Source organism: Uloborus diversus, chromosome 6 (assembly GCF_026930045.1).
Source record: "Uloborus diversus isolate 005 chromosome 6, Udiv.v.3.1, whole genome shotgun sequence".
In the NCBI taxonomy this organism is placed as follows: Eukaryota; Metazoa; Arthropoda; class Arachnida; order Araneae; family Uloboridae; genus Uloborus; species Uloborus diversus.
The window spans coordinates 102,164,508-102,187,663 of NC_072736.1; the positions used below are offsets into that span (position 1 = coordinate 102,164,508).

Below are 23,156 nucleotides of genomic sequence, written 5' to 3' on the forward strand. Positions count from 1 at the left end.
CAGTTAATTTTTAAAAAATATGTAATTTTTAATTATTATTTTATCATTTAGTATGATAGATTCTTTTTGTTCACTTTTAAGCAAAAATTTGGAACATTAGTTAGGAAAAGAGCGTTATGAACTAAATGATTACTAATGTGGACAGTATCCGTATTGATGGAAATTATTTTAGAGTTATAAAAAAAGAAGAAAATCGTAATTTTTGGACGTGTTTTCGTAGCATCGTAGTTCAAGGCTGTAGTTCGTAGAAACTACGATTTTTTCGTAGCAGTTGGCAGCTCTGCATTACTTTGATGTTCTGTCGCTTAAAATAGTCCTCCTTGAATTTTCAACTGCAGTAGAATTCCAGCTATCCAAATGAATTGGAACTGAATCCCATATACGGGTAATCGAAAATTTGGATAGTTGGATTTTGTCAGAAAAAAGGGTCTAATTTAATTAATTATTGAATATATGTTGAAAACGGGAGGAAAAAAAAAACATTTTTGAAGAAAAAAGACAGCGTTTAATTACACCAAATGAAAGGGCAACACTTTTACTTGTTTAAAGGTACTTACAAGTACTGTACCAGTAGTACATTACCTACACACCGTACTTTAATTGAAAGTCATTGCTTGCTGAATATCTCTGCCAAAGTAAACTAAATAACTACTAAAGCGGAGGGAATAGTGTAATAGTGTATAGAGTAGACAGAATCATTATTTTGAATCATAATTCTGAAAACAATTCGAATAATTGTAGTTTTACTGTACCCACTAAATGGATTTTGGGTAGATACAATAAAGTAATTGAAAAATAACTAAAGCATATTTATATTTATTCTTAGTCAAAATACTGCTAGGTACAAAATATGCACATAGATGACAAGCAAGCACTCACAGATACATAAATTGCTCAGCAATATGTTTTCAAAAATGTACAAAATGTTCAAAAAGTGGCAAGCTTATACATCATCCAAAAAGCTAAATATATATATCTTCTAGTACAATTATACAAAAATATCACAAACATATTTCAGTGTATAAGGTATGAAAGTGGTCATTCGAGTAACTACATAAAAATATATATTATATATATAAATATTTCACACAATCAACTAACGGAACAAGTTCTTAGGACGATTTTTTGCATCATTTTAAATAGTTTCATGAGTAGTCGCAGAAAAGTGAATAATAAAAATGGATGTAAATTTCATTTCGTAAACACTCGTATTAGAACAATTATCTATACGTGAGCCGTTGAGAGCAAAAGTGGGGTAAGTTGCTAAAAGAAGATTTTGATCTTAATAACCTATCAAAAGAGGGCATCAACATATCCATCTTTTAGAGAAACTCGCTTTTTTTTTGGCATTTTCTGTGTCTTTCAGATGGCCTTAATCGAAGCCCCTACTAGAGGCCCTAGTCCCCAGAAGTCCAAGCGGCAGAAAACCTAGTTTATAAAAGGGTAAAGTTTGACTTTTCAATCGAAAAGTAGCAAATCCGTCCCAAACAATTTTCATTCCGAACAAAAGAGAACACGATTGAAACTCTTGAACAAAAACTTATCATGTTCAAAATCTCCGGGTTTTAATCCACTAGTTTAGGTTCAAGTACTTCGATATGAGGATCTGATATATTAGGGTTTCGTTGAAATTGGAGCGATCAACACTCTAGTTTTTGATCAAAGCAACACATGTCCAAAATAAAAACGGCGATAGCTCCTTGATTTTATTTAATACGAAAATTTCTGGGACAAAATCTGATGTTCCCTTGTACTCAATTATGTACCCAGAAAATATAAAAACAGTACTTTGCTATTATCCTATTTTTTTGTTTATTTTTTTTCCATCCCCTGAATATTCGAGGAAAATGGATATTTTCCCTCTTGATAAATTAGTCCTCAACTGAATGGTTAATTATAGTCTGGCTTTGATACGGTAATATCTGATCAGTTGAAGTTTAAACGTTTTCATTTGCTAAGATAGGAAACAGGAGTTGCTGACAACGATTGTTGGCGTTGCGTCATTCTAAGAATTTCTTCGTTTTCAACTCAAACAAAGAGGAGCTCATCAAAGGTTAAATATTTTATTACCAGTGCCTGACTATAGTCACTTTTGCACAAAACACTACTAATGTTCCAAAACACTACTACTGTCTGGAAATGGGTGCACCTAGACGTACACCACTTTCGTATGAAGTAGAATGAAGTTGAAATTAATTTATTGATATGGTGTAAAAACAAATAATAAAAAATTTGACTCATACCTCCTTTTGCTCTCAACAGATTATATGGTAAATGTTCACACATTCCATCAACTAGTGCAAGAAATTCTTAGGACGAAATTTTAATTTCATCAATAACGGAAGTGAATAACCGTAAAAGGGGAGTTGTTTCATTATGGAAAAAAAAAAAAAAAAAGAAACTCGTGCTTGATCAAACTGGTGTTAAATTATGGATTTGAGTGGTAAAGGCGTACTGTTACCGATTGGTACTATATTTAATTTTGAATGACAGCGGGCATTAAAAATCCATACAATGCGTTTTTATTCCATTTCAACGAGGGGTGCCCCCCCTAAGAGCAAGGGCGCACCCCCTAAGTATCGTAAAGAGAAACATACCCCTAAAAACACCCCCCTAAAAATTTCAATGGCGCAGTCTGCGCCATGACCCCTTTCCTTAGGTGGGCACTCCTGATTTTAAATACTCTAAATAAACCAGTCAGCAATTCATAGCTCTGACGCATTTTTTAAGGAGAATCTCAAATACGTAATGCAAGTTCTTGAGTAGATGACATATGCAACAAAAAGAAGTTTATGTCATTAGCATTCTCAGCGGATTACTATTATTGGCGAACGATATTTTTAATCGGTTCATTTTCCAGAAATTCCTATGGTTTAAGACTTATCTTCATAAGAAAACAGCATTTAAAAAAGACGTTCGCAATGAAATGTGATGATACAAGACATAGCAAGGAAGAACTTTGATATAGTAGGTAACGAACTCATACAGCACACAAAAGACAGAAAATTATCTATATATTCTCTGCGTGGAAGACAAGAGAATGTTTTCAAATGCACATAGTTTCTTCAACTTCAGAACTCAGCGAGGACGGAAAATGATTTGTTCTTCCAATAACATGACACTGGAATCCTTCCTAATATTCCCACCACGTGGCTGTATCGAAATTGGCTCCATTCACTTTGAAGGCGCCATTTTTGTCGGCCATGACGTAGCTACCACGAGATGTTTTGATGCACAGCTTCGATGGTTCACGCAGCTCAATGAAGAAGCCTTGTCTGACTTCAGAATCGACTGTGATTGTTCCATCTTCACAAACATTCCAGTATTTCCCATTTGAGCCTGTGAAAAGATGTTCAAGATTTGAAAGAGTAAAAGAAACTGCGATACGAAATATGGTTAAAATTATGGTGAATGAATTTTTATAACAGCAGCTGCTGAAGCTACAACCATGTGATGTGATTTGTACGGTAGAATGTTCGAACTGGTGAAGGTTCAAACTGATTTCGAATCAGTAATTGCATGAGTGGTCGGTCTAAAACTCGCAAAATCATCTGATTGACGAGTTTTGATCGAAAGAAGTGCTCCTATCTGTCTACATCCACCTTACTCACCTGATTTAACACCATGTAACTTCTAGCTTCTTCTAGTACGCTTTCCAGAAAGACTTCCATTCATGAATTAGTGTTGGGATAAGTATATTGCTAGTCAAGCACAGAACTTTGAAGGACATTTGGTCAAATTCTATGTAAACTTACTATTATTTAAAAAATAAATTTACATATGTTTTACTCTTAACTGGAAGCAAATAAGATTGCTTTGCATCAATAACTTACTATCTTTCGCCCATTACTCTTTTGCAAAAAATTATGAATTCAGTTCCATTTTTTGAATGTATTATTGAGTAGCTTTTAATTTTAGACTTTGAGGATGGTTAAATTGCAGCGGAGGGAAAAATAAGAGAAAGAATCATTTATAAAAATGGACAATAATTTATAAACTATCCTCTTCCCATGTTAGTTTTGCCATACAAACAAAACCGCCAAACATCTGAAGCATTAAAAAAAAAAAAAAGTAGAACAGTTCGGAAACACGTTATTTAAAAGAGCATGGAAGAAAAAAAAGAAATAATATGTATGTGTTAATTTCTTCTACGGAAAGTCTATGTGTCATTTAGGGAACACAAGACTATTGTTCATTGTTAAAGTGTTCGTGTCTTTCTCAATTAAAAGCACTTCTGTGGGAAAATTTAGAAATAATGAAACCCGGATGACGTTGAATAGACAACTTTAATTTCTGAAAGGCTACTCTTATGTGTTAGATCTTTTCCATTTCCACTTTTGTTTTAATTGTGTTTCAATTAAATGTATTTTTTAAATGTATTTTTTTCTTAAAAGTATTTGATACAAAGACATTTTTTAAAAAAAGTGCTCCAAGTCCAATTTTTTAATTATAACAAGAAATGAAAGTTTTATATCTATGCGGGGAGAAGAAGAAGAAGAAAAAAAAAAAAAAAAAAAAAAAAAAAACATGAAGAACATAGAAATTAAGCCAATGCATCCTGGGGTGCACTAATCAAGTTTTCAGTAACGAAGCTATTGATTTTATCATATAGCGGGCAGCAATATGCACAATGAAAAATATTATTATTTTTTTGCATTTGTTGGCCAACTGGTCATAACGGAATTAAAACACAACGAATGTTTGATACCAAAACTATTCATTAGTTTTGGAGCTGATGTACTGGTGGCCCCCTGAGACCAATTAACGCAGTGAGAAGCAAAGGGATGAAATTGCCAAAATTAAAAGTTCGGAGGTTACCAGTTCAAATGGTAAGTGAACCTCTCCTCTGTTTTAGGGAAAGAAATAGTACTAGTATCTCTGGTAGGTACTGCCATACAGCTCGATTTAGAAACACTTTTCAGTGAATGTCTACCCAGGACCGGAACTTTAAACGAGTTTTACTCAAAACTTGAAAATGTCCATTGACATCCCTTTGCTTCTCTCTGTCTTAATTGCGATGAGCTTCTCTGCTTACCAGCTAATCTGGAAAAAAAAAAAAAAGTGCTCCAGTGAGATCCCATGCAAATTAAACCCTGTTTGTAACCCCAAAATCAGTATGCACTTATTTTCTTCTCGCAGTTTCTGCTACGGTAGTTCTCTGTAAAAATGGTATAATAACAACTAAGTCGAATAACCTTTACCCAGTTGAAGCTACTGTTTACTATTTGATATAGCGTTTTTCAAGCGAGGTTCCCTAGGCTTCCGCGAAACACTAAAAGTTCCGCAATAAATTAAAAGTCTGGATTGAACTAGGTCTCTCTAATGTAAAAAATATAATTAACTTACATCGTCATTTACATCCGTGGTTTCAACATAGTTTGAAGCTCCTCTGCACTTTTGAAGCCAAGTATGTCGGGCATATTTTACTTTAAATTCTTTATATTAGTCGTTATGGTGGTCGCCTTCATTTTTTTTCCTGTCTCTTGACTTTCAGCTACAATATCCTCGGACGTATGTCTCAGAAATGATGACACGCTCTTCAACAAATATAAAATTTTTTAATGCTTCTCTACTCTACGAATTTCAAAATAAGTGCTGTGTCATCACTTGTTCTCATGATTTATGTCTTATCTCAAACTTTCGGTTGATTTCAAAATGTCAATGGAATATTCCCAAAAAATAGAATAATTTTTTCCGAGGAGGAAATCAACAGAAATTTTATGAATTACAAAAATATTGCTCACTTTAAGCGGGGTCCGCTCGTTAAAAGTGAGTTTTTTCCCCTTTAGACTTATCATTACCCCAACCAAATCTTATTGATTTCCTCGCAAAATCCGAGTTTTCACTAAAACAGGGCTCGCCATAAGCGAGTTTGACTGTACCCTCATTTAACACTGACTCCTAAAAATATTTTGAAGAAGTAATAGAACATGGGAACATTGGAGCTTTTTAAAAAGACCTCGTCAAAAGAAACCCATTCCAGGGAAAGGATTGGAAAATGCTGATGCAAATATTCTTGCTCTGCTTGGATTAACCTCAAATTCCAAACAGTAAAAAGTTTTAAAACATTTTCTGTTTTTTTTTTGTTTTTTTGTTAAAGGGAAGAAAACAAAGCGGTTTTGTAACGTAATTTAACATCAGCGGAAGGATGTTCTTTCTTTATGATTTAGAAAAAAGGGATGTTTTGGCTTCAAGGACACAAGGCACACAAAAGTGGACTGAAACGTTGTTTTGACGCTTTAAAGTAAAAAATGCTCACGCAGATTCTATTAAAAACAAGATGAATTAGAAACAGCATTAAAAGCATAGTTTAGTTTTATGTGACTAGTTATTTTGTTAGAATATATGATATTAAGTCATTCCAAACTCTAACTTCTTAATTATTGATCATAGAAACTTGCTAATTGCAGAAACACTAAACAATTTACTTTAAAATGTCAGCATTAATTAGCATGCAATTATAAGTTTACCTTTCTCAGAGCTCGGGAAAATTTAGTTCCAAATTAAGGAACGTCTACAAGTACAAATGCAGAAACAATCTAGGTGCTTACCTTTGAAAAAGCAAAGTCCTTTTTCATCCCTCTCGACCGTGATTGTTTCGTAGGCGGCTTTGTTGCACTCGAGTTTGGGACTTGAGTGACTCTTGTAGCCCACGAATCCTTGTTCGCACTTAAGGACCAAGCTGGGTCTGTTAATGAGGTAGAAATAAAAGCGGGCCTCGTCCTGGGACCCTATCTCCCCGTTGGCATACAGGTGGCCACTCTTTTTTGCAACCACATACTTGCCGTTGTTTGCAACAAAGCTAACGCTGCCATCATCTTGCCATTCCAGTGAAAAGAGGCTGTTAGGAGACCTGAAAAATAAAAGTCAATCAATTTAAAAAAGATCAACAAAACTGAAGATTGTGAAGTACAGAGCAATATCAGCCCTCTGTTGTAAAACTTTGAGCAATTCCTATCATCCGATGCTACTATTGTGAGCGATATGAAGTGAGGATACTTTTTAAGTGGAATAATTTAAAACTTCACTTATCAGTCACTCTTGATGTGTGTCTAACCTCCAAAACGATGTGTGTGTGTGTGTTTTTTTTTTTTTTTTTTTTTTTTTAAAGAACTGAGAAACTGCAACTGTAGTGAAAACATTCCAATAATTCGTTCAGCAAACAGCACTTACATTCAAAATGAGCATTAAAGATTATTACTTCCTAACAGACATATTTTGCAACGGATAATACTTGCAGTATTTTGTTTCATATTAAAACTTGTTCACTAAACAAAATCGTAAACACAAATTTTCTGTTCCTCTGTATGATAAAAATATGATTCCTTTTTGATGGTTGCAAGATTATAATCAGGCGAATTACTGAATAGGCCAACTAAGCCATGGATTAGGGCCTACGCTCTTTAGCGGCCTCCAAATGGCTGAAATTGTTTTAGCTAATGGTTAAAACTAAATTTTAACTACCAAGGGGTGCCGTGAAAGTGTTTGACCTAAGGCCTACTGATGTCTTAATCGGGCTCTGTATTATTGGGGTTTTCTTTCCATTAAGAATGGCTGACAAAATGCATTGATACAGGCTGTTCTCGATTTTTACAAATTTTTGACCAATTTTTGTTTGTGCAATATTTAAAAGTTTGATTTTCATCATCTTTTGAATAAACTAAAAAATAACAAATGCCATTGTCATTCATCAAATGTCATTGTGAATCGTTCATCAAAGTGTTGTTTAAATACTGATATATGCTATCTGGTCTAATTTATGGATATTTTAAGACAAATGAAATGTAAAATAATGGCAATGCAAGATATTTGATTCGGCTTAGTACGCATTCCTATTTATAGCTGTGAATGCACTGAATAAGAGATAGTAACTTTTTTTAACAAGCAGATATGTTACTCCGAAATCCTCCGCGCCATTAGTTCTTGAGGTTAATGTCGACTGTGACATTTGATACAAACTGATCGCTAAGCTATGGTTGATCAATTGACCATCAAATTGAACAGCAAGACCACGAGACGAAGTTTCGAAACCGTGGAGTAAAAAGAATTTACAGCGATAAGCCTCGTTAAAGAAACATACTGATTACCCGCTAACAGGAAGTACAATTTGTAAAAGATGTCCTCTCACTCAGGGGATGATTTTTTTTTAATTTTAAGCAATGCCTCTTCAGAAACATCAGTTAGCTTTTAAGAAGCAAACAATCTTAAATACATCAAACTTTAAAGAATGTTAATATTGAAGAAAATATAAAAGCTGCTACGCAAAACCATTCAGTTCTTCTAAAAGTTCTTTGAGTTTCCCCTTTTATCCACTGTAATTAGCGATTCACAGTTTGGAGTAGTTTTTAATTGCTCCCACTGTCCCACATTAGTTGTTACATTTGAATACTTTCGTACTGCTAACTGCTTATTGATGTTTTTATGATTTTGTCTGAACCTTTTCCCAGAAATTTCAGGGTGTTTAGCTATTAATTAACAGCATTTATTTAAAACAAGTATTCCCTCCGTAAATCAGTTCCAAATTAGTTATGAAAATCCATAGTTCGTACTCTCCTAAGCCACCCCCCATTTTGTAAAGATTATACCACCAGTATACCAGAAAAACTAATTTGCTTTCGAATGAATATTTACTACTCATCAGGCTACCGTACCCGATTAGGGGATTGGGGGGTCCGTGGTCAAACACAGCTTTGGGGGCCCTTCTTTATGCCATTTGCTAAATCAATTTTAGCTATTTGGTTGACCCTAAAGTGAAGGGGCTTTAGGCCACGGCCTAGTTGGTCTATTTAGTAATCAGGCCCTTATCAGCTAGGTGCTAGAAGATAGTTTTATGCGATTGTTGGTGGAACCGTCCATACAAAATGGGGCGTGACTTAAGAGTGTATGAACCCTGGACTTTTTGAAAATAACGTGGTACTGATTCAAGGAAGGAATGCTTGTAAGCAAATGCTGTTGATTGATATTGAGGAGAGTGTTGTACCTTGGGATACATTTCATATTTTAATTTTTAACGTCACTTATTTGAATAAAATTTAAAATCTTAAGTGACATTAAAATGCTCCAACATACTTCTATGCAAAATATTTTTAAAATTCAAACAGTTTGAAAATAAAATGTTGTCAGCCATTTAAAGTAAAAGTTCCAAGCTGTCATTAGGTACAATATAATATTGTACCTTAGGATTAATGAATGCAATACCGGTATACCGGCATACCGAATACCGGTATTTGGAGCTATTTTGCAATTTCGTAATATTTGCTAGAGCAGAATACCGGTATTTTCGGTATTCGCTAAAAATAATAAATAGCTTTTAACTAAGGAGTTATTAATTAAACAAATTAAATATCTACAGTTATTTTAAATATAAATTTATTTTTCTGTGAGACAGTACGAGAATCAATCTATTCAAGTAAAACTTTGGCTTCAAAAGCACGAATTTATAGAATATGAATGATAAAAGTATAGGAAGCATTACAAAATGATATTTTCATCATTAGATGGCTTGATGAGTTTCGTGAGTTTGCGTGAAATACGTTTTTTCTCAATTTCCTTGACCTGTTATCCAGTAAAAATTAGTTTTAACTGTAATTACGAATGTGTTTGTACTATGAACAATTTATTCCTACCATCAATTTTTATGATATTTTTTAAAAATATTTGTCTCGACTGTACTGAATTTTGAGAAACATTTTTTCTTCTTAGAATATAACAAACAGTAATTTATTGTCACCGATATTAGCGTGCTGTTCTGTCTCACTATTCAGCTTTGTACCAAGCGAGATAATATTTATGATGTCTTGAACATTTGCAAGGAGGTAAGGGATTATCAGTTGGAACATTATTTTCAAACATTTACATAATTGTAAAGAATTTTGAAAGGGGAATGAAAATGAAAACAAAAGAACTAACAAGATCAAATTAATCTTTAATTTAAAACCAAACGGTTAATAAGCGCAAACACAAACCTAATCTGACTAAGGAAATTGCTGAAGACGATGCTAATATTGGAAAAGAAGTATCACTCGAAGAATTAGCAAATAATAATAATGACAAAAAAAAAAAAAAAAAACCCTACAAAAGAAACACCCACACTCACAAAAATGATTTTTTTAAAACCCAACTACTTAAAAGACCGAATTATTTAAAGATGAAGGATTTTCAGGCAACTAAAACGTATCGCGCATCATTAATAGTACCAACGGCCTGCGTTAAGCTCCAGGCTTGGTGACAATTAAATAGATGCATTATGTTTCTTGCTGTTACTGACTTTTTATTATGATATTTGTTCACAAGAAGCACATTTTGCACAAAAGAATAAAATATGGCAACGAAACATTATGTTTTTGAATGTTTTTCGGGAATTTTCTATACCGGTATTAATACCGGTATCCTGGTATTACTTTTAAAAAATACCGAATACCGGTATAGCATTTTTGGTCCAGTATTGCAATCCCTACTTGGGACACATCCTGTTGTACTATGGGAAAGTCTTCATGATTCAGGAAACAGCCATTTACTTAAACCAATTTTGCACCAAAAAACAAAAAAATATATATTTTTTTCATAGTAATGAATTAAATTATGAGTATTTAATAATGAATTATGAATAATGAATTATTATATTACATTAAATGTGTTTAAAAGACTACATAATAGGACTCGACCAATGCATTCGGCCTGGCCGATGCATCGGTGCCGATGGTTCAACAATTTAGCCATCGGCATCGGCGGCCGATGCTAACTTGCAGGAAACATCGGCCCATCGGCCTTAAAAAACATCGAAAAGCCGATGGAATTGGCCGATGTTTTTGAAAAAAAAAAAATGACCTTTGCTATTTTACTTTCTCATACAAAGTAAAGGGAGTTATTGTTTTCATATAAAATTGTTTACTTAAATTTAAGTATGAATTTCTATTTTAGTCACCCCTGAAAGAGTTTTCAATACTGCATTCAGGTACCAAACAAGCTAATTATTGCGTTGTTTCTTGCAGCTGGATGTACGTACACTGTAAAAACGATTCAGAAACATTCCTGGAAAATAATAGGCAGCTGATGCGCCCAATTTCAACCAGTAACATATCTTACAAAAACCAAGAACGTTTTCGATAAAAGTCAGTAACCTTCCTGAAATACTGGGAAATCTCCCATGTTCAAGCCAGCCGTGAACCTTCTAGAAAAATCGAATAGGTTTAATGTATTTGATTCGAACCTTCCTGGTTTACCAAGAACGCTCCAGAAGCATTAGCGCAACCATGGCCAAAGCTACGTGAATAATTGCAAGCAAAAACCAATCGTATTCCTTGCCTGCAATTCCTGCCTCGCAAAAGCTGCAGCTATCCAGTGACTTATTTGCTCCCATTGGGAAAGCTGCAGCTATCCAGTGACTTATTTGTTCCCATTGGGAGCTTAGTAAATCCAGACGGGCCTTAATTAAACTACAGCCAACACACTTAAGAAACCCGCTCAGTCAACCTTTAAACTAGTAGCAAAAAACATTTTTCACATCTGTGAAAAGTCTGCATTCACGCATCTTTTAGCTATTCAGGAAACTTTTTTGCAAAAATATTTGATTTTGCGGGGAAATAGGTGAAAACCTCTAACATCCCGGAACGTTCCACGGAAATAACCAGTAACGTTTCGGAATTTTTTTACAGTGTATGTATCTCTCATAAGTCATAACTAAAAAATGGTAAGCTGTGGAAGGATAAATTTTCGCATGCGGGGTATGCGTACGTTCCAGTTGTGCACTTCCCTTTTTGTTTTCGATCGGGTGTTCTGAAAAGCCTGTTTACTCATTTTTTGTGGCTATTAATTACTTATTTCAATGAAAAACTAATATAGCGTCTCAAACTCAGACTGACGATCATTTGGTGATATATTGCCGAATTGGAGACTATGGAAACGAACATGAGATGGCGAAACCGGTTTTTGTATGTCATTTTGTTAGATTCCCGTTGAACCGACGGTAATTTTTAATTTTTAGATATTTGTTATATGAATTACAGTAATGCAGTCTTTTCTGTATCGCTTCGGTGGAGTTACAGGTTTGGGGCCCGTCAAAATACATTTTAGTGCCCTATTTCTCTATCAAAGAAGTTTTAAAACATTTATCATAAGCATTTTTGTAACTCTTACGGTGCCCCTATGGTTATAGAGCCTCTCGCGCAATTGCAACATTTTCTATATTTTAAATCCGCCACTGCATGTCAAAACAAACCCGGGTGCAAGTTTTGAAAGGGTTTTTCTGCTCAATGTTTATAATTATTTTGAACTCTATTTTTTACGACTATTTTTTGAATTTCTGAGAACACTTGCGTGCCCCTCCTCCCACTCCCTCAATTTCTGAAATTAAACTCTAGTTGTACTTCTGAGTTGTTTAAAACTAACACCATTCATAAAATTAGAGATTTTTTTTTCAAACTTTATCTATTGTTTAGAAAGAATTTAGAGCATTAATGTAAGAAATTGATTAAAGACGTTTTGAATGGTGATATAATTCGGAAATCAAAAGGACTTTTGAATTTTTTCTTCGGAATTGCTGAAGTAGATTCAGAAACTCTTCCGAAGCGTTGGTGGTAGTGGTTCTGTACTAAAAAAATGAGGCCGAGGTTGGGGCCGAAGTGTGAGTTACTCCAAAATCAGAGGGTAACCCCCCCCCCTAACCCTCCCTCGTCGTTTCAAGCATTTCTTAAATATTTTGCGAATATTTTGGTCAAGAAATGTCATTTTGCGTGTTTCTTATACTTGTTTCACGTATATTTCGTAATGCGCCATCTATTTTGCATCATTAATAGCGATCGACTTTTTTTTTCTGCTGTAAGTAACTATTTTTATGTATTTATGTAAAATCAATGAATAAGTTATTTTTGTTTTTTATAGAAAAGTTTCAAGGATTTTCTCTATTATGCAATTTTTTAAATTTCAGAAAATTATTGTTAAATTGAAAATTTTAGTTTGAACTTTTTTTTAAAGCTTCATAAGAGATTAAACAATCAAATTGTTCAATATTATGTATGCAAACATCAGATCAAGTAGTATATGTATTCAGTTAATAACTTGGTTTAAATATTGAAATTGTAGCTGCGTTTTAAGAACCTCGCTCTTTTCATGGCTATTTCTTCTTTCAGCAAAATGTATGTCACTACTGTTATAGCTTTTATGAAAAATGCAAAACTTTTCTATTCATAAATTTTAAATAAGTATAAAAATATTCCTATTATGATTTAATATTGTAATTTATCTGTCACCTTTTTTGTTTAATTTGATGACTAAAAAATGTCTATGTACAATCTTTCAACTTTAATTGCGTAATTTGTTGACGGTTTCATAGTTTCATTTTTTTTGAATGATTAAATAACGTAATTTAATGTTTTTTAACTATGTTTAGTGTACCTAAATCCATACATTATTACAATATTATTGAAATCTTAGTTATATGTTCAATTTAAAAAAAATCAATTGGTTACTAAACAGTCGATGTTTTTCTTCCTCTTTCTTTCTTTCTTTTTTTTTTGCTGTTGCTCTTTCTCTTTCATCATACAGCAGTCAAAAAAAAGGGGAGAAGCATAACTATTCCCTATACGGATTGTACGTCGTACGATGCAAAAGTTCGGGGACAAGCTGTATAAAACCTTACCCATAATAGTTAACATTACCAGAAGCACATCCACCTTCAAAGAAACACCTTGAGGGACTATATACTTCTGCCAGTGTTCATATAACTTTTGGAAACAATCCTGGAAGCTATTTTTCGCTACCTTCTATGATGCAGCTTTATCTCCTGATGGAAGAAAGCGGCGTGCACGCAAATGTGTTTTTGCTGGGAACAGGTAAAAGTCACGCGGACCTAAGTCCGACGAAACGTTATGCTATTTGTTTGTCATATCAGAGTATTGACCAATCGAACCGTGGATCCTCAACATGAAAGTCGCCTTCTTCCCCTCGATGAAGTTAAATCAGGCCTTACAGGAGGTTGCGAAAAATCTCTTCTAGGAGTGCTTCTAAAAGCTATACGAACGTTGGCAGAAGTGCATAGTCGTTCAAGGTGATAATTTGGAGATAGATTTGCTTCGTTAATGTGAACTATTCAGGGTAAGGTTTTATACAGTTTGTCCTCGAACTTTTAGATCATACTAAGTACGTATGAGTTTTCAACTTACTATTTCATAACGTTTTTGAATGACGTAAGTTTACGCACATGAAGACATCACAAGAGAATTTGCGATAATTAACCGAGGAGGCGTTCAAAATGGATATTTCGGTCATCCATATGTTCTTAGGTATATATGCATCTACAGATGTGCCGAAAAAATTTGTGAAGTTTAAATTGGATGATCGTAAAATAGAAATTTAGGTCGAAATCTGATTTTTTTTTGTGATTACAATTCCTTATTCGTAGAAAGGAAGTAAAGTGAAATGAATCAATGATCCTTTAAATGCCTGACAATCTTATCCATTTATTTCAGTTTGATTTTTTTTTTTTTTTTTTTTTGCCATCGGCCAACGGCATTGGCAATCGGCCATTTGGAGGAAAACAATCGGCCATCGACCATGTTTGAACAATCGGCCAACAATCGGCATCGGTCCATCGGTCAAAAAATGCCATCGGTCGAGCCCTACTACATAAGATTAGAACATTGTTCCATGTTCTTAAACATATCTTAATTATTAAGAACCATGCTTACGTTATACCTTGGAACGTGTCCCAAGGTACAAAATGTTTGCTATCTCAAGGTACAATCACCACGAAGTTTAAGAAAAACCAAAATGATGGTCAATCTAGATGCACTATCATTATTTTCTCATAAGCAAATTATTTAAAGTACTTCTCTTTTATAACAAAATAAACCTCAATTGATTAAATTTACAAATACAAAGACAGAAAATGAAATACAAATGAAAAAAATATTTACTTTGGAGTCATAAATTTTCTTTCTCTCACAAAATCGTCAATTTTACTCATTTGATGCTGATTTTTACTATAGCACTATTTAGTAGTGAAAGTTACTATTAGAGATTACAAAACCATGGCTGCTAAAAGCAGATTCTTAGAAATTAGCAGTGTCCCGAGGTACAAACGTCACAATTTACAACACTCTCCCCTATAGCATTCTGAAATTTCTGCTTTAAGATAGTTTTATGCAATTGTTGGTGGAACTGTACGTACAAAAATAATCAATCAAATTTAGCAACTAGTTTGGGATACAATTTAAAACCTAAATGTAGCAAATTCGAGACGAAGAAAAGGTTAAAATAACTAAAAAGTATTTAAAATATTGTGATTTTTATGCTCAGAAAGTGCAATATTTATATTTTACTATACTCATACTTAAAATGTTTTATTTGCGAATAGAAGCAATAAAACTTCAAGACACGAGACCAGCATTTCGTAAGTATTCATGAATACGAAAATAAAATTACTAAGCATCTCCAGGCAATAAAAATCTTTTTTCAGAATAAACTGAAAGCCAATTTTTGCACTGCTGAGTTGAAAAATCGGTTCGTTATTAACCGTGGGAAAACATCCCGTCTTATAATAAAGTAGTAGACAAGAGTGAAAACTAAAAGAATACGGAATAAAATTCGTTTCAATGAGGGGAAATACTATCACAAGTACTTATAATAAAGGAAAGTTCTGTTTAAACGTCATTGTTGTACTCATTTTCATTATTGAATAAAAAATTTCTGAAGGAAGTGGGAAAAAGTTTCAGAAAAAGATTAAGTGCATTGTTGAAAACAAAGAGAGCATTGTTTTACTCCCAATCAAACCTGCGAGGAACCAATATAATTTAAATAAAAAACCTCTCTAATTACTCTCATCTTTTAGTGTTTTTTTCTCCTTTAGAAAGTCAACCATATTTTCTTTCGAAATAATGAATGTGGGTGTGTGTATGTTCCTAATACAAATCCACAGACAGTTGACGTCAGATCCTAGCCAAATTTGGCATAGAGATCCTTTGATCTTCAGAAATTCACATAGCCATGAAACGGAATGTTTACGTCTATTATTAACAACGACTGAATTTTCGGCATTTTAAAAAATCCAAAGAGGTGTAAATTTAAATTTTGAGCCATAAAATTGCTCTTTTGTACACTTTGACAGGAAATTGTGCATTTAAAAAAAACTTCAATACTGTAACCCGATTTTTGAGCATGCTTCAATTGACACAACTTTAATTTTCGTGGTAGACCGTGCAACGCAGCTAGTTTAGGGACAAAATTTCAATAAACTCGTGGTAAAATTTTGAACGGTTTTCGTAAAAAAAAGTTATGGGTTAGTTTTATCTTCTTTTCTTTTAACTCCAAGATAAATAGCAGTAAAATATACATTTAAATTTTAGCCCATCTGCAAATTATGTTAAATATTTTCAGAAATAAGGGAAAAACATAATGACTACAACGTACCCGGATGAAGTACAAGAGTAACGACTAGATCATTTAACGCATTATGAGACTTAAGTCTCAGAATGGAACATAAAAAATATCCGCATATGAAACTTTACTCACAGCAGGCAAAACCTGTTGTGAACAAGTTGTAAATGCAGATTTACAAGCAAGTTACGAGTGGAATTATTTTTACACTTGACAGAGATCTCCTTTACACTTGATACAGTCTGCATTTTATTTGTTTGCGATCTTAATAATTTGTTCTTCATGTAGAATTGCATATAAAAGTTGGTCGTAAAAGTTAAAGAGTATCTACAAGGAAGTCCATAGCTTAGATTCTGAACTAATAGAGCCATCAATCAAAGAACCTTGTATCTAAACGGAATAAATAAAAGTGAAGAAATAGTGTTGTGCTTGTTGCTTTTTTAAAAAGCGTTCCACTTCTTTTAACTCCTTTCTGGCTAAAGTTCTAGATTTGAGTTATTCAGCGATTTTTTTTTTTAAAACTTGATTCTGGAAGAAAAGCTTTCAGTTTAGAATTGCGTATACATTCTTCTATTTTTATTATTTGCAACTGGAACTTAATATGGTTTTTGAAATATACGAGCAATAAACAAGTACACTAACGGAGCAGTTATATTTCAAGTTCAAGGCATTGACAGTGAAATTATTTCTTCTTTTATATTCTGAATTGTACACTGCTTTGTATTCTGGACTTCTTTAATCAACATGTAATTTAATCCAGCTAAATTCTTAATATCATCTTTTAAGTGTAAAATTTTACGGACCTTTTTATCAGACACAAGATTTTTTTGTTCGTCCAATGGGGATGCGTATGGCAACTCGTTTTTACCTACCGAATGTGATACCCTGATATGGAATTCAGTCTTTCATATGCCACTATTAAGGCGCAGAAGTTAATGGCACAGAGACTTTTGCTGCTCAGTTTTCCACCAGATGGAGACACCTGGGTTCTGAAGATGAGAAATTGCACTAGGAGTTAAATTTAGAGGAGAATGCTTGAGCCAAACAGCCACTCAAGGGATCGACCGGCCTCTAAACTATGAAATTTCATTTTTACGAAACTGTTGGAAGGAGACCCTTTTTATTGTGAAACATTCTATTATAAATCAAGTTTCTCCAACTACTGCCCACAAAAATATAGATAACTGGACTGGAATGCGATCTGTCACTGGATTAACATTGGAGTCGACGGTTGCTGAAGAATGCACTTGTGTTCTCTAGGCTCACTTATTTTCAGATTCAAATGAGCATGAATGAAGCATAAAGAAGGATATAAGTCGCGTTTAAAGACCGCAACATAGTTTCCTAAAGAGACAAAATTTGAAGGTTTGTACTAGGAAGTGAAAAAAGAATGAAATAAAGAATGAATTACCTTTATTGCATAACTATTTAGTACACGATACATAATTCATTAACCTGTAGATAAATTTAGAACCAAATATTTACTATGTCTGGTCAGTGCTTAAAAATCGTCCTTGACTGTGAAAAAAGGTAACAACCCATGATGAAAATCCAACAAAACTAAACACACAATTATAATCTTCACAGTCAGGACACAACCACAGGGGTGGGGGTAGGGTGTTAAAACTCCGTCCCAGAAGACATATTGGCAATTGAATGTGTATTTTAATGTGTAAGATCCTGTTATGAATCTAAGTTCCTCCCAGGAAAAGGTTCTGATTGTGCTACTGCCGAACTTACTTATCAGTCCTGAACTGTTCTTAGGAAACTCCGTTTCGATGAACAGTTGCATAAAAAAATCGATTTTAATTAGTAGAATAAACCGGCTACAAACAAAAAATCTGCTGAAAATAAACTACAGCTTCTTCAAACTCTTTTCAAGTGCTTCAAAATTTCTTTCATTGTGGACCAACAACTTGAGAAAAAACAGGCTCAAGAAGTTCTTCGGTTGTTAAAAACTTCACATAAAAAATTATTCTTTCCGCTTGCACGAAATGTTATGGTGACAGAAAAACAAGAATTGTAGAGTTTTTTTTTTTTCACCTGAAGAACGTAGCGCGAAAACCACGCCTGATCTTTGTTCTGCCGCGCGTTAAGTGATAAATAATATCTTCTCTGGATTCTCATAACGGTGGTTGAGCGACCTTGTGGGTGAATGGCCGGCGGTGATGCTTCAATAAACTTCAAACCCGTCTAAAGATAGGCGAGTCTCTGCACTTGAGGCTTTCAACGGTTCGAAACGGAACAAAGGACGTTCCGTAATGATAGGCTGTTCTATTTATTCTCGACTCTTCTTGTGTAGTACCTGGCCGTCCCTGATGAGGCTTCTTTCATGCTTTTTATCGATGGCACAACAATGAAGTTCCCTAATTAACAAGTCTGAGGATCGTTCTTGACGTCTTGAAAGATTCGACTTTCAAGTTGATTTTTCTTTTCAGAAGTTGATGTTACATTTTGCTTTGATGAATTGAGATCGGTTTATTAAAGCAGTTTCATCTGCATGCAGTACGATACGTGCAAATGAAAGTTTCAACATCTACAAACATTCAGATGGTATCGAGCATTCAATACATTAGTCGCAATTAAGTCTCCGATTTTCACACGAAACCATTTTTTCCAGTAGTTGTTGCTAACTTAGCAACAAATGGAACCAAAAAGAGTTGCAAGCATGTTCGATAGAATTGTCACGAAATCTTATGTAACCGAGGCAGTGAGAAGCAAAGGGATGTATGTGAAAGGACATTTTCCAGTTTTGAATAGAACGCGTTTAAAGTTCTGGTCGTAGGTAGGCGTTCATTGAAAAGTTTCTGAATCGTGCTACACAGCAGCACCTACCTGGACTGCTAGTACGATCTCTTGCAAGTTACCACTTACTTTGCTTTTCATTGTCTCAATTGATGTTGATAGAATATAAAAGATTTTTTCTCCCCTTTTTCTATAGACATGAGCAGCAATTTAAAAGAAGTGTTTTTTTGTTACTTTAAAACTGTTGAACACATTAAACTTTATGCAGTTTTACCAAAAAAAAAAAAAAATTTAAAAACAACTTTTGTAACAGTTCAAAAATAAAGCTGTAAAGAGATTTACCAGATCTTGTAAAGATTGTTCACAAAACTCTACAAAAACTGTTATAGAATAGAATTAATATAATCTATTAGAATGAAGATTCATTCTTCAGAATCTTTCGTACGGAAAATTGAGCAAACATTCTCGATGTTATTGAACTATGTCTCGCCTGAACAGTCAGTTTATCTGAGGTAGAGACATTTTCAGTGGGGAATTCAAGATCTTTAGCAAAACTCATTCCACACGATACCAGCGTAATTAAATTAGTTTAAATATGTAGCACTAAAACCGGCGAGAAAGGACTTAGCTATCTATGTAACCTGCTGCATGATGACTTATATCGATTCTTTTTGGACTATCGTGGAAGTAGTCCTTTCTGAAAAAAATATCAGTCAACTTTTTTTGGTTAGAGTTCATTTTTTGAAAATTCAAGAGCTTTTAAGTTTTCGAGGAGAACAATTTATGGCTGTTGAAGCTTGGTTTAAAATGAATTAGTAACTACTCATGTAAATGAATGATCCATTTTGTCTTAAATTGTTTTCAAGTAGAAACATTTGAAATGCAAGGGAATCTGATGAAATCGAAATAGAATTTCGTGATGAAACAATTATCAAATAAATTAAATTGAGGAATATTCTTAATTACTTCGTACCCCCTCCAGCTGAGGAAAATATCTAGTATATTGGAAGAAAATATGTGTCGCAGTTGGTTTCATGTGATTTACAACTATCACTTATTTTGTAAATATTTTTTCCTATTTAAGTTCTTTAAAGCCTTCTTCAGTTGTTTCAGACTAAGAGGAATTTATCACTGTATTTTGATTTTTCTCTCCAATACTACAGCAAATTTAAATTTATTTTAAACGTTTTGAGGTTAAAGTTAAAGTGCAAAACAGATAGTATATTTAGAGAGGAACGGCAATCAGTTAAAAATTAGTAGAATAGTGATTGTTTCCGTTAAACTGTAACACTACTGAATTCGAAACGTACCCTTTGTCAGCATTAGCTTGAATTCCTGAACTGCTTTGAAGACTCCAGTATTTGTCTTGCATCGTTCGAATGCACCAACGTTTGGTTGACATATCAAATTCAAGTTGAAATATTTCATGATCTGAGATTTCGTCTTGATTTGCTGTAACATCTACACCTGTAAAAGAGTGGAAAAATCTCATTAATGACAAATTTTCAATAGTACAGGGTGAAAACTGTAAACAATATTTACAATATTACATTGTTAAAAATGTAAACATAATATTTTCTTTCGCATATTATTTTTGTCATTGATTGGTCTAATATCCTATACATCCAAGTCAGTGGACGTAACGACTTGGTTATCATCCAAGTCTTTAACGTCCACTGACTTGGACGTTGAACGTAGTGTGTAGTAATATATTAGATTACAAATTAGTGTGTAGTAAAGTAAATAGTATATAAAGAGTAGTATGTAGTAAATTATTTACAGAATGTTGCATTCAAACTGCAGGAAGGAAAACACAGGGCTCCACGGAAAAAAATACACATTAAAAAGGGTTCTACTGTCTGACCACGGATTGTATGGAAAGACAAACATCTGTTTTACAGCTGAAAATGGACGAATCTATTATTTTTTAGCGATGCCAGTTTTTGCAGAAGCAAAGTCTCGTTTAAATGAGCGGATACCGGCATCAAATTTTTACTTTTCCCTCTCACTCAGATTCGTCTCATCTGGACGTTTGAAAATTCCATACAATTCGTGGTTGGACAGTACTTATCAACGAAATTAAGAAACATTCATAAAGATGAACCTTATACATATCGGACGTTTCATAAAAGATAATTTTTACAATTTTCTCTTTACATCGGTAAACGACGAATTTAACAAAAAGCTTTCATTGGACAGTTTGGAACTCAAACTTCGCACCGAAGGTCATTTCTTGAAAGCAAATACAGAATAGAAAAAAGTGTAACAAGAAAAAATGCCAAGCCACGCGACACTGGAGCGGATGCTTCGATACACGCGAATGCAACTTTGAGGACAAGGCTTCGAATACAAAACAAAAGTTTTGAGGAGGAGAGAGATGATTATCACCATGTCTTTGTAAGATACATTGAAAAAGAGAATAATTTTAGTGTCATGTGGATGTCATGAAGGATGAAGTTAGTGGTTAGATAGGATCTAGTTTTTTGAAAGAAAACTCAAGGTGGTTCATTTGTGTGAAAGGTCCATGATTGCAATGTTTGTCTATGAAAACTGAAAATGTCTAAGACGATTGAAATGTATAACAGCACTACAAAATGAAAGTGTTAAGCAGGTTTTTAAGACAAAGTAAGAATGGATTACATGGTCTTTAAATACAGTTAAACCCCGCTATAACGAACCCTCAACAGACCGATTTGAGAGATCGCAGAAGATGAGTCCGCAGTAAAATTGTTCAGAAAATACTGAAGCTTATAAAACCAGAAAAGCTTTTTCGTAGATGTTCTAAGTTGAAAATCTTGTCCAATAAAATTTGCTTGAAGCATTTTAGATCAGGTTCGTTTACGAATGATATATCTTTCTCACTTGTTTCACCAGATAATAAAAAGCTTGAAATTCTGGAAATCTTTGGATCGCGTTACAATCGATTCTGTAGTATTTAGGAATCTTTACAAGCGTCTTAAGTAGCATTAATGACGTAAGACTTCAGTTCGGATAATTTAAAAGGTTCGCTACGATCGGAACATCGCTATATCCCATGTTCACTACAGCGGGGTTCCACTTATATACAATACACGTCCAAATTGAAGATTTCTCAAAGAACATATACGAACCCAAATTTTAGTCTTATGATTCTTGTCATGGTCGCCGTATCGTATGTGCTGTTGTATTGACTGTTGCTGCATTCTATGGATTCTGTACTGAGGCTCCCTACAGCCTTTTTGGGACAAATTTAAGTGGTTAACATATTGAATTGGTAATACGAGTATGACTGAAAACAAAGGAGGAGGAAGGAGGGGTGCAACTCTCCAGTCCCTTTTCTTTGCCTTTTCCCCCATTTTGCTTAAGCATGTTATTTGCTAAAAGATTTTTTATTACCATACAACGAAACGTGTGCAAGTTGAACACTTGTGGTGCAGTACTTTAGTGGCCAACTTAAAGAAGATGATGACAAAAAAAAAAATTATAGTTCGACAACAGCAGTCAACTTTACAGGTTTTACTGTAGTCGATCTTACGGTATCTACGTGACTTCAGAACATGAATACACATTTAAACAAATATTTCCGACTAAATATGATTTGTGTTGAGTTTTTACCATAATTTCTTCCTCATAATCTATACTAGTGACGCTCTGAGTTGATTACCGTATAACCTGACTGCTCTGTATGCTAAGATAACTCGTCTATACCCTAAAGCATAGCATAACAATGAAAAACGATGTAATGTTTAAGAAAACAATTCCGAACGTATAAAGTGATTCATACTACCACTTCATCTGACAAGATAGTGACAATTTTTCACTCTTATTTTAAAGAATGGATAGTGCGGGGTAATCCAGTTGATGCCTTTGCTCTTATTGTTAAGCTGACCATGAAGTTTTTAAGAAACTTACAAAACAACCAATTATTTTTTTGGATGATGAATGACGTTCTCAGCGGGCGAAAGACTCGACGAGCACTAACAATAATACAGACCACAAAAGCAAGAAAATCCAACATTCCCATATTAGCTGTTGTCAGGATGGAAATATATTTTTGGATT

At 33.9% G+C, this 23,156-nt stretch overlaps 1 protein-coding gene across 1 annotated transcript in view; it reads right to left on the minus strand.

Moving 5' to 3' along the window:
• Positions 1-800: 800 nt before the first annotated feature.
• Positions 801-23,156, minus strand: part of LOC129223886 (protein singed-like) — a 93,473-nt gene continuing 71,117 nt past the window's right edge. The window contains exons 4-6 of the mRNA XM_054858258.1: positions 20,427-20,583; positions 6,552-6,853; positions 801-3,339 (exon numbers count right to left, since the gene is read on the minus strand). Of these exons, the coding sequence (XP_054714233.1) occupies positions 3,134-3,339; positions 6,552-6,853; positions 20,427-20,583 (665 nt within the window). The 3' untranslated portion in view covers positions 801-3,133. The remainder of the gene's footprint in view (positions 3,340-6,551; positions 6,854-20,426; positions 20,584-23,156) is intronic.